We start from the raw sequence: 14,913 nt of genomic DNA on the forward strand, positions 1-14,913 counted from the left end.
CCCTCTCTCTCCCTCTTTCTCCCTCCCATCTGTAGAGTAAGATAGTGCGTGTGTTGAATCTGTGGCAGAAGAATGGTGTGTTTAAGATGGAGATTATCCAGCCTCTTCTAGATATGGCTACATCTGGTTCCAGCAGTGCTGCAGCTGCAGACACCGAGATGGACGACCCAGACCCAGGTATTACTGTCTGTCTCCGTTAGCCCAGACCCAGCTATTACGTCCGTCCGTCCGTCCGTGACTCATTCTCTTGTACTTCTGTCCTCCAGGTTTCCCCTCATCCCCGTCACCAGTTAAAGGTCCGGTCACCTCAGTAACGGAAAACACTGTTGTGCCGCCTGTCCCTCAGCTTCAGAACTCTGACGCATTCGCCGCTGTCGCTCAGCTCTTCCAGTCTTCAAAGGGACAACAGGTGTGTCTGTGCATATTTTTCCCTCAACAATTATTTTTGTTGCTAGTCCTAACTCAACTCTCTCTCTCTGCAGCTTCATCAAATGCTCCAGAACTTCCAACAAAATCCGTTAAAGCCTCAGACTCATCCCTTCCCGCCCCAGACCCACAGCCACCACCATGTTCAACCCCAGCCCCATCCCCAGGCTCAGCCCCAGGCTCAGCCCCATCCCCAGGCTCAGCCCCATCCCCAGGCTCAGCCCCATCCCCATCCCCAGGCTCAGCCCCATCCCCAGGCTCAGCCCCAGGCTCAGCCCCATCCCCAGGCTCAGCCCCATCCCCAGGCTCAGCCCCATCCCCAGGCTCAGCCCCATCCCCAGGCTCAGCCCCATCCCCAGGCTCAGCCCCATCCCCATCCCCAGCCGCATCTCCAGGCTCAACCCCATCTCCAGGCTCAACCCCAGCCCCATCCCCAGCCGCATCTCCAGGCTCAACCCCATCCCCATCTCCAGGCTCAACCCCAGCCTCCAGCCAACCTCCACCACCTCCACTCCCAGCCCCATCTCCAGTCCCTCACCCCCGCCCCAGGTACGGCCGCTCAGCGACTCCCCCTCCCCTCCAGCGAGCCCACCAAGCAGAAAACGGCGTTTGACAAGGTGGCTGTGAGTTCCTCTTATTATTATCGACCTGTGACCGCAGAGTGGGGTTTCCCTCCTTGTCCCACAGGGGTGTTAGTGACTGGGTAAAGGTGATTCAGAATAGTTTTTGTTTTGTTGTTTGATCGTTGTTATGGGCAATGTCTTGTCTCTAGTAAAGGTAACCAGGGATGTGTTGAATAATACAACGACCTAACCTAGATATAGATTTTAATGAGAATAACCAAACTATTTATTTAACCAGGTCAGTCATTTAGAACACATTCTCGTTGACAGTGAGACCTGACTAACACGAGAGAAAGACACCTGCAGCAAAGCAAGACATTTCTGAAAATCTCAACACATTCAGTGCCTTCGGGAAAGTATTCAGACCCCTTGACCTTTTTCCACATTTTGTTACGTTACAGCCTTATTCTACAATGGAATCAATCTACACACAATACCCAATAATGACAAAGTGAGAACTGGTTTTTAGACATTTTTGCAAATGTATTAAAATTTAAAAAACTGAAATACCTTATTTACATAAGTATTCAGACACTTTGCTATGAGACTCTAAATTGAGCTCAGGTTCATCCTGTTTCCATTGATCATCCCTGAGATGTTTCTACAACTTGATTGGAGTCCACCTGTGGAAAATTCAATTGATTGGACATGATTTGGAAAGGCGCACACCTGTCTATATAAGGTCCCACATTTGACAGTGTATCAGAGTAAAAAGCAAGCCATGAGGTCGAAGGAATTGTACGTAGAGCTCCGAGACAGGATTGTGTCGAGGCACAGATCTGGGGAAGGGTACCAAAAAATGTCTGCAGCATTGAAGGTCCCCAAGAACACAGTGCCCTCCATCATTCTTAAATGGAAGACGTTTGGAACCACCAAGACTCTTCCTAGAGCTGGCCGCCCGGCCAAACTGAGCAATTGGAGGAGAAGGGCCTTGGTCAGGGAGGTGACCAAGTACCCGATGGTCACTCAGACAGAGCTCCAGAGATCCTCTGTGGAGATGGGAGAACCTTCCAGAAGGACAACCATCTCTGTAGCACTCCACCAATCAGGCCTTTATGGTAGAGCGGTCAGACTGAAGCCACTCCTCAGTAAAAGGCACATGACAGCCCGCTTGGAGTTTGCCAAAAGGCACCTAAAGACTCTCAGACCATGAGAAACAAGATGCTCTGTTCTGATGAAACCAAGATGGGAATGTGATGAAAGAAATAAAAGCTGAAATAAATCATTCTCTCTACTATTATTCTCACATTTCACATTCTTAAAATAAAGTGGTGGTCCTAACTGACCTAAGACAGGGAATTTTTACTAGGATTAAATGTCAGGAATTGTGAAAAACTGAGTTTTTAAATGTATTTGGCTAAGGTGTATGTAAACTTCTGACTTCAACTGTTGCTTACCCAACGTTTATTGACTTGATTATTACCGTCATTCTTAGCTTAGCTAAATGGTATAGTGATTGTGTTTTTTCTCAATGGACATTCGGGTGCTTTCATAAATTCGCTCTGGCTATATACTCCGATTTCAGAGCACTCTCGTCTGTGTGTACCAGAGCACAGAATAATGAATTTACGAGCGCTGAACACCCGTTGAATATGGCCGGTGTCAGTAAACGTCTCTGCAAAAAATAATAATAAACGTAATTAAATTGTTGCCAGCAGCATAGTTACAGTCACCAACGCTCTGGATAACATAACAGCCTAACCAGCTTTGCTGGGGTGAGTAAAATGGTTTGAATGGTCTCATTTGTGTCTGGAAGTAGCTAGCAAGCTAGTCAACGTTAGCTTGGTTTCTTGACTGCCAGTACGCTCAAATCAACCCTACCTCCTCGACTCCCGAACGTCCAGTGTGAGCTCCGAGGAGAGCGAAAACGGTCTGAATTTACAAACGGACAATCTGACAACGCTCTGCGCACTCTGGCACTCCACATTTTGAATTTAAGAACACACCCGAAGTCGTAAAATGTCTTAACTAGTCATTTCTTATGCTAACTAGCTAGCAAGAGGTTGCCTAGCAACAGCATCAACTTCCTGTAGACAGGCGAAGAGCTGGTACCGTTCAACTGAAACGATACTGTCAGTTTACAGTGTACTAAAATGAACTAATATTATGTAGTGTATAAACTCATTAAGTATGTAGTATACCGTATGTTAGTACGGGTATTCCAATACAGCTATTGACAACAGGCAGGCTTGGAAATGGAAAATAATGTGTGAGTTGAACCTTGGTCTCCTCTCCTTGGTCTCCTCTCCCTTGTCTCCTCTCCTTTGTCTCCTCTCCCTTGTCTCCTCTCCTTTGTCTCCTCTCCTTTGTCTAGACGCTGTTGGACCGTTTTGACTATGACGATGAGCCTGAGGGTGCCGACGAATCAAAGAAGGACCAGACATCTTTGTAAGACCCTTCCCCTTATACAATGTGTGTGTGTTGTGCGTCTGTATGTTAACTGTGTGTATTTGTTTCATTCTGACAGTACCCAGCAGCCTCCAGGTTTCCCCCAGCACTTTCAACAACACATGATGGGCATGATCCAGGACCTCACACACCAGGTAATAAACATGGTCCAGGACCCCACACACCAGGTAATAAACATGGTCCAGGACCTCACACACCAGGTAATAAACATGGTCCAGGACCCCACACACCAGGTAATAAACATGGTCCAGGACCTCACACACCAGGTAATAAACATGGTCCAGTACCCCACACACCAGGTAATAAACATGGTCCAGGACCCCACACACCAGGTAATAAACATGGTCCAGGACCTCACACACCAGGTAATAAACATGGTCCAGGACCCCACACACCAGGTAATAAACATGGTCCAGGACCCCACACACCAGGTAATAAACATGACCCCACACACCAGGTAATAAACATGATCCAGGACCCCACACACCAGGTAATAAACATGGTCCAGGACCCCACACACCAGGTAATAAACATGGTCCAGGACCCCACACACCAGGTAATAAACATGACCCCACACACCAGGTAATAAACATGATCCAGGACCCCACACACCAGGTAATAAACATGGTCCAGGACCCCACACACCAGGTAATAAACATGGTCCAGGACCCCACACACCAGGTAATAAACATGGTCCAGGACCCCACACACCAGGTAATAAACATGGTCCAGGACCCCACACACCAGGTAATAAACATGGTCCAGGACCCCACACACCAGGTAATAAACATGGTCCAGGACCTCACACACCAGGTAATAAACATGGTCCAGGACCCCACACACCAGGTAATAAACATGGTCCAGGACCCCACACACCAGGTAATAAACATGGTCCAGGACCCCACACACCAGGTAATAAACATGGTCCAGGACCCCACACACCAGGTAATAAACATGGTCCAGGACCCCACACACCAGGTAATAAACATGACCCCACACACCAGGTAATAAACATGGTCCAGGACCTCACACACCAGGTAATAAACATGGTCCAGGACCCCACACACCAGGTAATAAACATGGTCCAGGACCTCACACACCAGGTAATAAACATGGTCCAGGACCCCACACACCAGGTAATAAACATGGTCCAGGACCCCACACACCAGGTAATAAACATGGTCCAGGACCTCACACACCAGGTAATAAACATGGTCCAGGACCTCACACACCAGGTAATAAACATGACCCCACACACCAGGTAATAAACATGGTCCAGGACCCCACACACCAGGTAATAAACAGTACCCCACACACCAGGTAATAAACATGGTCCAGGACCTCACACACCAGGTAATAAACATGGTCCAGGACCTCACACACCAGGTAATAAACATGGTCCAGCACCCCACACACCAGGTAATAAACATGGTCCAGGACCCCACACACCAGGTAATAAACATGGTCCAGGACCCCACACACCAGGTAATAAACATGGTCCAGGACCCCACACACCAGGTAATAAACATGGTCCAGGACCCCACACACCAGGTAATAAACATGGTCCAGGACCCCACACACCAGGTAATAAACATGGTCCAGGACCTCACACACCAGGTAATAAACATGGTCCAGGACCCCACACACCAGGTAATAAACATGGTCCAGGACCACACACACCAGGTAATAAACATGGTCCAGGACCCCACACACCAGGTAATAAACATGGTCCAGGACCTCACACACCAGGTAATAAACATGGTCCAGGACCTCACACACCAGGTAATAAACATGGTCCAGGACCCCACACACCAGGTAATAAACATGGTCCAGGACCCCACACACCAGGTAATAAACATGGTCCAGGACCCCACACACCAGGTAATAAACATGACCCCACACACCAGGTAATAAACAGGACCCCACACACCAGGTAATAAACATGGTCCAGGACCCCACACACCAGGTAATAAACATGGTCCAGGACCCCACACACCAGGTAATAAACATGGTCCAGGACCCCACACACCAGGTAATAAACATGGTCCAGGACCCCACACACCAGGTAATAAACATGGTCCAGGACCCCACACACCAGGTAATAAACATGGTCCAGGACCTCACACACCAGGTAATAAACATGGTCCAGGACCTCACACACCAGGTAATAAACATGACCCCACACACCAGGTAATAAACATGGTCCAGGACCCCACACACCAGGTAATAAACATGGTCCAGGACCCCACACACCAGGTAATAAACATGGTCCAGGACCCCACACACCAGGTAATAAACATGGTCCAGGACCCCACACACCAGGTAATAAACATGGTCCAGGACCCCACACACCAGGTAATAAACATGGTCCAGTACCCCACACACCAGGTAATAAACATGGTCCAGGACCCCACACACCAGGTAATAAACAGGACCCCACACACCAGGTAATAAACATGGTCCAGGACCCCACACACCAGGTAATAAACAGCACCTCACACACCAGGTAATAAACATGGTCCAGGACCCCACACACCAGGTAATAAACAGCACCTCACACACCAGGTAATAAACATGGTCCAGGACCTCACACACCAGGTAATAAACATGGTCCAGGACCCCACACACCAGGTAATAAACATGGTCCAGGACCCCACACACCAGGTAATAAACATGGTCCAGGACCTCACACACCAGGTAATAAACATGGTCCAGGACCCCACACACCAGGTAATAAACATGGTCCAGGACCCCACACACCAGGTAATAAACATGGTCCAGGACCCCACACACCAGGTAATAAACATGGTCCAGGACCTCACACACCAGGTAATAAACATGGTCCAGGACCCCACACACCAGGTAATAAACATGGTCCAGTACCCCACACACCAGGTAATAAACATGGTCCAGGACCTCACACACCAGGTAATAAACATGGTCCAGTACCCCACACACCAGGTAATAAACATGGTCCAGGACCCCACACACCAGGTAATAAACATGGTCCAGGACCTCACACACCAGGTAATAAACATGGTCCAGGACCCCACACACCAGGTAATAAACATGGTCCAGGACCTCACACACCAGGTAATAAACATGGTCCAGTACCCCACACACCAGGTAATAAACATGGTCCAGGACCTCACACACCAGGTAATAAACATGGTCCAGGACCCCACACACCAGGTAATAAACATGGTCCAGTACCCCACACACCAGGTAATAAACATGGTCCAGGACCCCACACACCAGGTAATAAACATGGTCCAGGACCTCACACACCAGGTAATAAACATGGTCCAGTACCCCACACACCAGGTAATAAACATGGTCCAGGACCTCACACACCAGGTAATAAACATGGTCCAGTACCCCACACACCAGGTAATAAACATGGTCCAGGACCCCACACACCAGGTAATAAACATGGTCCAGGACCCCACACACCAGGTAATAAACAGGACCCCACACACCAGGTAATAAACAGGACCCCACACACCAGGTAATAAACATGGTCCAGGACCCCACACACCAGGTAATAAACATGGTCCAGGACCCCACACACCAGGTAATAAACTGCTCTCGCTCACCATCTGTGTCTCTTCTCGCCGTCTCTCCTCTTTCTCTCTCTCTCTTTCTCTCAGAACACACACACACAGTATTAAAACAAAACTCCCCATCTTTCTCCCTCCATCCAGATATCTCTCCCTCCTAACGGCCAGCTCCAGGGCTATGGTTTGCTGCCGGGCCAGGCCTACCCAGGAATGGTGGGTCCTCCAGGCCAGCCCCTCCCTGGTACAGGACCTCCAGGCTTCCCTGGGGGATACCCTCCAAACAAGGACGCCTTCGGCCAACACATGGGCCAGCAAGAACAGGTGAGATTAGTACATTAATAGTTTTGAATTAGGTTCGGTCGATTTTTTTTTTTTTGATTTTTTTTATTAGGCATGAATGGTTAAAAACATTGTCGTGTCTTTGGCATCATTAAACTGAAGACTGTTGTTTTATCAAATAAATTCTCTGTAATTATTATTACGTGATTAAACTAATCATGTAAATGTAATTAACTAGGACGTCGGGGCACCAAGAAAAATCTTCAGATTACAAAATTATAATTTTCCTAATATAACTCTTCAGATATTTTAATATCTGATCAATTAGTCGTCTAATTAATGAATTATTCTTTACCTCACGTTAGTCTCATTCCAAACGTCGTAAATTGTTGGTTATCTGCACGAACCCAGTCTTCACTATGAGTCATCCATACATCAATTGTCTTAATCATTTTATTTACTAACTTAATAATCACAGAAATGCATAAACAAACAGTAGATATGGAGGAAATGATAGGGGAGGTTCCCTAGTGGGCTAAGCTGATATGACGGCTTGGTGGACAAAGGGAAGTGTGGACTGAGAAGGGCGGGAAAGACTTAGTCACTACACAGTAGATAATTATATTAATTGAAATGCTAATTTACATTTACATTTAAGTCATTTAGCAGACGCTCTTATCCAGAGCGACTTACAAAATGGTGCATTCACCTTATGATATCCAGTGGAACAACCACTTTACAATAGTGCATCTAAATATTTTAAGGGGGGGGGGGTTAGAAGGATTACTTTATCCTATCCTAGGTATTCCTTAAAGAGGACTAATCTCTTGCATATGAACGCTCACTCATTCGGGAATAATTGCAATCAATATATATTTACGATCAGCGTGTCGTCGTGACCTCTGTTGGAATCGTCCGTCCTTCTGTTGGAAAGTTCATCCGAGTGTCTCTCTGCTTCCCTGAGGTCTTTCGTGGTTAGAATGGATACTTTCAGAGTACGTAAGTATGTTCTTATAGAATAGATGTTTCAGGCGGTTGTCGGTCTTCTCATCTCAGGTTGACATAATTTCTAGCTGCAGACAAGTAATTAGTATCTAAGATTTGCTCTTATTCTGTAGGGAACGATAGTTTCAGTTTAACCATTTCCAGCCGTGTAGCCAATGCTCCACGTGGTATGATTAGGAATTCAACAACCGTTACAACCTTCGTTTAGACTGAGGTTTTTGTGGTCTGAACTCAACCTGTGCCTCCTCGGTGTCCATCGAGGTACGCGTGGTCTGAAGAGGATTTCCTCGGGGGGGGGGGGGGGGGGGTTATTCGTAACAGTAGGAAAGGGCTGTTCCATGACGCCAGATCATGTTTATGCTCACGGGGGCGGGCCAATGACTTAGATAATTGTATTCCCTTTAAAAGTTTAACTTTCATTAAAGGTTTAACATCACCTTACATCATTTCACAAATAGTTTCATCTTTACTTATTCATTTCATACAGTAATTAGACGCAAATCTCATAACTGAGCCACCTGTATAAACAGAGTTATGGTAATGTGGCTGTATTGTCTTTCATAAGGTCACAAACATTAGACAAAACGGGACCGGGTCGTAGCTGGCTTCTCCACCGACCGTTTACACATTCTCCAAAACATGGATATTGTTCTGTTCTCAAGTTCTGTGATGTAGAAGAAGTTCCTTTGTTCTACTGTGAAACTCACTCTCTCCCTATACTGCATGGCTATGAGGAGAGAGTCTCCTCCTGGAATTTACGACCTGAGATAACAGAACCTGGGTGTAGGAGAGGGGGCGAGAGAGAGAGAGGGGGGGGGATGCCACGATCTACACCCAGAAAGGGCCACCTCATGACAACATGAAAATAGTAATCCTGCCCTTTAATAGGGCCTTCCCTGTAGCTCAGTTGGTAGAGCATGGTGTTTGCAACGCCAGAGTTGTGGGTTCGATTCCCACGGGGGGCCAGCACAGGAAAAAAAAATGTATGAAATGTATGCATTCACTACTGTAAGTCGCACTGGATAAGAGCGTCTGCTAAAATGACTAAAATGTCAAATGTAATATAATAGACATGGACCAGTCCAATCTTTATTTATTTTTGAAATTATTTTTGAAATTATTTAACTAGGCAAGTCAGCTAAGAACAAATTCTTATTTACAATGACGGCCTACCGGGGAACAGTGGGTTAACTGCCTTGTTCTGGAGGCAGAACGACAGATTTTTACCTTGTCAGCTCGGGGATTCAATCTAGCAACCTTTCAGTTATTAGTCCAACACTCTAACCACCAGGCTACCTGCCGCCCCTCCACTCTAACCACCAGGCTACCTGCCGCCCCTCCACTCTAACCACCAGGCTACCTGCCGCCCCTCCACTCTAACCACTAGGCTACCTGCCGCCCCTCCACTCTAACCACCAGGCTACCTGCCGCCCCTCCACTCTAACCACCAGGCTACCTGCCGCCCCTCCACTCTAACCACCAGGCTACCTGCCGCCCCTCCACTCTAACCACTAGGCTAGCTGCCTCCCCTCCACTCTAACCACTAGGCTACCTGCCTCCCCCTCCACTCTAACCACTAGGCTACCTGCCTCCCCTCCACTCTAACCACTAGGCTACCTGCCTCCCCTCCACTCTAACCACTAGGCTACCTGCCTCCCCCTCCACTCTAACCACTAGGCTACCTGCCGCCCCTCCACTCTAACCACTAGGCTACCCTGCCGCCCCAAAATGGTCATAGGATTTGGAATATTCAATTACTCAATTATTGATGTTGTAAATGTTATGGTTTCTGCTTGTCAGGATATGAATATGGACCTTGAGCCTCCCTCCATGAAGGATGGACGACACCGACCAGATGGCAGGAAGTCACCATCAGGATCTAGGTGAGTGCTGGTCAGGTGGTCAGTCCCTATTGGTTAACGGCTAAAGACAGTGTTCAAATGGCCAGTTCGTATTGGTTAACGGCTAAAGACAGTGTTCAAATGGCCAGTTCCTATCAGGGCCTGAAATTTAACGTTTTGGTTAATTAAGCAGCCAAAATATATTTTCCCATAAAAAATTTATAAAAAATAAAGTAAGCAATTCATTCTGATGTTTCTAAAAACAAGAAATGTATTACTAATAAGAAGTAATATGGTATATTGCTCATTGAGTCTTTTAACCAATGTATGTTAAAATAAATCATTTAGATACAATAGTGAAAACAAATTCTACAACTGAACATCAAAAATCAACAGTGTCCTGCCCTGCCACAAAGTGCTGAGTTATCGCGGTATATTTTAGCAATAAGGCCAATATACCACGACTAAGGTCTGTTCTTAGGCACGACGTGTCGCGGATGAAATGTAGAAGCAAAACTAATAAATGTAGGAGAACAATTTTAAGAATTTGAGTGTATTTTTTTTTTTAAATGTGTAATTTTTTTTAATGATAAGAAATGACCTGAAAGTTAATGAATAAATTGTTTTTGGAGCGTTCCATACGTCGCTGCCCCTTTAAGGGGCTGGCCGTTACCGTGGTAACTGGGCACTCACAGACGCATGGTGATGAGAAGAGAATCTCCGGTCTCTTGCAGCAGTCGCAGAAAACTTAAACTAACATTGAAAATAAACAACCCTTAGCGTGTGAACAAAAGGATACCGACAAAAGACGAGGACTAAGTTACACTTTTAGAATAATTTCTTGTCACTTTGACCAACTTCTACATGTGGGATTTAAGATTTTTAGAAAATAAACTCTTCTCAAATGCTGTGTGTGACCGCCCACCAACGTGGCTGGTGAAATAGACATTCTTACCCGCAAATTACAAAATCTACCCGCATTTGGCGGGAGTTAATTTCCAGATTTTTTTTCTCCCCCGATACAAAATGTCCAAGATAAGATAACATCCTCTCCAGACCTTGTGCTGTTGCCTAGCTTACGTTGCTCCAAGGTGTGGGATTTCCGACGCCAGCCAAGCAGTAATATACCTGTATGTGATTTGTGTCTGTCTCTCTCTAGGTCTCCTAAGAGGAGACGGTCGCGGTCCAACTCTAGAACACAACGGTCCAGAAACAGACGCTCTCGTTCACGGTCCAGAGACCGTCGCAGACACTCCCCACGGTCACGCTCCCAGGAACGCAGGGAGAGAGAGAAGGAGAAGGAGAAAGAGAGGGATAGACGGCAGAAAGGATTGCCACAGCCCAAGGCAGACACGCTGAGCGGTGAGACAACTCTCTCTCTTCACCTAGTCAGTCTATGTCATGGAAGGAGCAGGTGTTCTTAATATTTTGTATATTTTTATGTTACATACATACATACATACATACATACATACATACATACATACATACCGTAATTTCCGGACTGTAAGCCGCAACTTTTTTCCCAGGCTTTGAACCTCGCGGCTTAAACAATGATGCGGCTAATATATGGATTTTTCCCGCTTTCAATTTTTTTTTTTCAAAAAAAAACCACATTCTGTCACCTGCTCAGTTTTTGGGCGGCATGAAGCTTTCATTAGACCAATGAAATTGCCGAACGGGTTAAGGTCAAACAACTTTTTTGTTTACTGTTTAGATTGAGAGCGCTCTCAAACTTCCCATCATTCTGATTACGGTAGTCATTTTGTCACCCTCATCATGGCAAAGACACGGAGAAATGCATATGATGCAGCTTTCAAGTTGAAGGCGATTGATCTGGCTGTTGGAAAAGGAAATAGAGCTGCTGCACGGGAGCATAGTCTTAATGAGTCGATAAGACGTTGGAAACAGCAGCGTGAGGAATTGACTCAGTGGAAAAAGACAACTAAAGCTTACTGCTAATTATTTATTTTTTGTTACAAGTGTGTTTCGTTAAAGCCTATTTATTTTTGTTACAAGCCGTGTTTCGTTAAAGCCTGTGTAAAGTTCATTTGTTTCAATGTACCGGTAGGCACCTGTACATTGCGGCTTATAGACATGTGCGGCTTATTTATGTTCAAAATAATATATATTTTTTAATTCAGTGGGTGCGGCTTATATTCAGGTGCGCTCAATAGTCCGGAAATTACTATATATATATATATATATATATATATATATATATATATATATATATATATATATATATATATATATATATATATATATATATATATATATATATTTTTTTTTACAATTGGTTCCTTTTCCAATGTGTATCACTGTCACATAATCTGTCTTTATTTCCCCCTCTCTCTCTCTGTCTCTCTCTCTCTCTCTTTCTTTCCCTCTCCCTGTCTCTCTCTCTCTCCCTGTCTCTCTCTCTCCCTGTCTCTCTCTCTCTCCCTGTCTCTCTCTCTCCCTGTCTCTCTCTCTCCCTGTCTCTCTCTCTCCCTGTTTCTCTCTCTCCCTGTCTCTCTCTCTCCCTGTCTCTCTCTCTCCCTCTCTCTCCCTGTCTCTCTCTCTCTCTCTCTCTCTCCCTGTCTCTCTCTCTCCCTGTCTCTCCCCGCTCCTCCAGTGTGTAGTACCACTCTGTGGGTGGGTCAGTTGGACAAGAGAACACAGCAGCAGGACGTAGCCTGTCTACTGGAGGAGTTTGGCCAGATCGACTCCATCAACGTACGTTTAGTGTGTGTGTGTGTGTGTGTGTGTGTGTGTGTGTGTGTGTGTGTGTGTGTGTGTGTGTGTGTGTGTGTGTGTGTGTGTTTAAACCACACACTGACTCTTTAGGTTGCTCTTAAATAATTCAAATTTAGAATCTCTGATTTCTTGTGCCAATATCTTCTAATTCACCTGGTAAGCTCCTTCCTCTCTCCTCCCTTCTCACCTCTCCCCCCTCCTCTCCTCTCCCCCTCTCTCCTTTCTCTCCCCTCTCTCCTTTCTCTCCCCTCTCTCCTTTCTCTCCCCTCTCTCCTTTCTCTCCCCTCTCTCTCCTCTCCCCCCCTCTCTCCTCTCCTCTCTCTCCTTTCTCTCCCCTCCTCTCCTCTCCCCCCTCTCCTATCTCCTCCCTCCTCTCCTCCCCCCTCTTCTCTCCTCCCTCCTCTCCTCCCTCCTCTCCTCCCCCCTCTTCTCTCCTCCCCCCTCTTCTCTCCTCCCCCCTCTTCTCTCCTCCCCCCTCTTCTCTCCTCCCCCCTCTTCTCTCCTCCCTTCTCTCCTCTCTCTTCTCCCTCCTCCCTCTTCTCTCCTCCCTCTTCTCTCTTCTCCCTCTCCTCTCCCCCCTCTCCTCTCCCCCCTCTCCTCTCCCCCCTCTCCTCTCCTCCCTTCCCTTCTCTCCTCCCTTCTCTCCTCCCTCCTCTTCTTTCCTCCCTTCTCCCTCTCCTCCCTCCTCTTCTCTCCTCCCTCCTCTCTCTCCTTCTCTCCTCTCTCTCCTCTCCCCCTCCTCTCCTCTCCCCCTCCTCTTCTCTCCTCCTCCCCTCTCCTCCCTCCTCTCCCATCCCTCAGATGATTCCTCCTCGAGGTTGTGCCTACATCGTGATGGTCCACAGACAGGATGCGTTCAGAGCTCTGCAGAAACTCAGCAGAGGATCCTACAAAGTCAACCAGAAAGCCATCAAGGTATGTGGGCTCTGTTAGAATAAAGGGCCCGTTTCCTGGACACAGATTAAGCCTTGTCCTAGACATCCTAAAAAGCAAGTTCAATTAAGTGCTTCTTAGTTTATGACTAGGCTAAGTCTGTGTCCGGGAAACCGGCCATCAATGTATGAAAGTAAATATGAATATTGATTTAATTGAATATGTATATTATTGTCTCTCCTCGTCCCCAGATTGCGTGGGCATTGAATAAAGGTATCAAGGCAGAGTTGAAGCAGTACTGGGATGTGGAGCTCGGCGTTACCTTCATCCCCTGGTCTAAGATACGACAGGACCAGATAGAGGACATCAGAGAAGGAGGGACGCTGGACCCAGACACACTGGACCCAGGTAATAACACACACACTGGACCCAGACACACTGGACCCAGGTAATAACACACACTGGACCCAGGCACACTGGACCCAGGTAATAACACACACTGGACCCAGGCACACTGGACCCAGGTAATAACACACACTGGACCCAGACACACTGGACCCAGGTAATAACACACACTGGACCCAGACACACTGAACCCAGGTAATAACACACACTGGACCCAGGTAATAACACACACTGGACCCAGACACACTGAACCCAGGTAATAACACACACTGGACCCAGGTAATAACACACACTGGACCCAGACACACTGGACCCAGACAATAACACACACTGGACCCAGGTAATAACACACACTGGACCCAGACACACTGGACCCAGGTAATAACACACACTGGACCCAGGTAATAACACACACTGGACCCAGGTAATAACACACACTGGACCCAGACACACTGGACCCAGACAATAACACACACTGGACCCAGGTAATAACACACACTGGACCCAGGTAATAACACACACTGGACCCAGGTAATAACACACACTGGACCCAGGTAATAAAACACACTGGACCCAGACACACTGGACCCAGGTAATAACACACACTGGACCCAGGTAATAACACACACTGGACCCAGACACACTGGACCCAGGTAATAACACACACTGGACCCAGGTAATAACACACACTGGACCCAGACACACTGGACCCAGACAATAACACACACTGGACCCAGGTAATAACACACACTG

General features: G+C 46.9%; 1 protein-coding gene across 3 annotated transcripts in view; it reads left to right on the forward strand.

The window, feature by feature from the left end:
- scaf4a (SR-related CTD-associated factor 4a) overlaps nt 1-14,913 on the forward strand; it is a 53,489-nt gene that overhangs the window by 19,254 nt on the left and 19,322 nt on the right. For all 3 annotated transcript variants that reach the window (XM_082958330.1, XM_082958331.1, XM_082958332.1), the window contains exons 5-15: nt 36-177; nt 267-409; nt 483-1,049; nt 3,364-3,437; nt 3,517-3,592; nt 7,163-7,339; nt 10,103-10,185; nt 11,303-11,505; nt 12,761-12,861; nt 13,684-13,797; nt 14,007-14,163. In XM_082958330.1, coding sequence (XP_082814456.1) covers nt 36-177; nt 267-409; nt 483-1,049; nt 3,364-3,437; nt 3,517-3,592; nt 7,163-7,339; nt 10,103-10,185; nt 11,303-11,505; nt 12,761-12,861; nt 13,684-13,797; nt 14,007-14,163 — 1,837 coding nt within the window. The remainder of the gene's footprint in view (nt 1-35; nt 178-266; nt 410-482; nt 1,050-3,363; nt 3,438-3,516; nt 3,593-7,162; nt 7,340-10,102; nt 10,186-11,302; nt 11,506-12,760; nt 12,862-13,683; nt 13,798-14,006; nt 14,164-14,913) is intronic.

This window comes from Salmo salar, chromosome 11, assembly GCF_965601325.2.
Source record: "Salmo salar chromosome 11, fSalSal1, whole genome shotgun sequence".
In the NCBI taxonomy this organism is placed as follows: domain Eukaryota; kingdom Metazoa; phylum Chordata; class Actinopteri; order Salmoniformes; family Salmonidae; genus Salmo; species Salmo salar.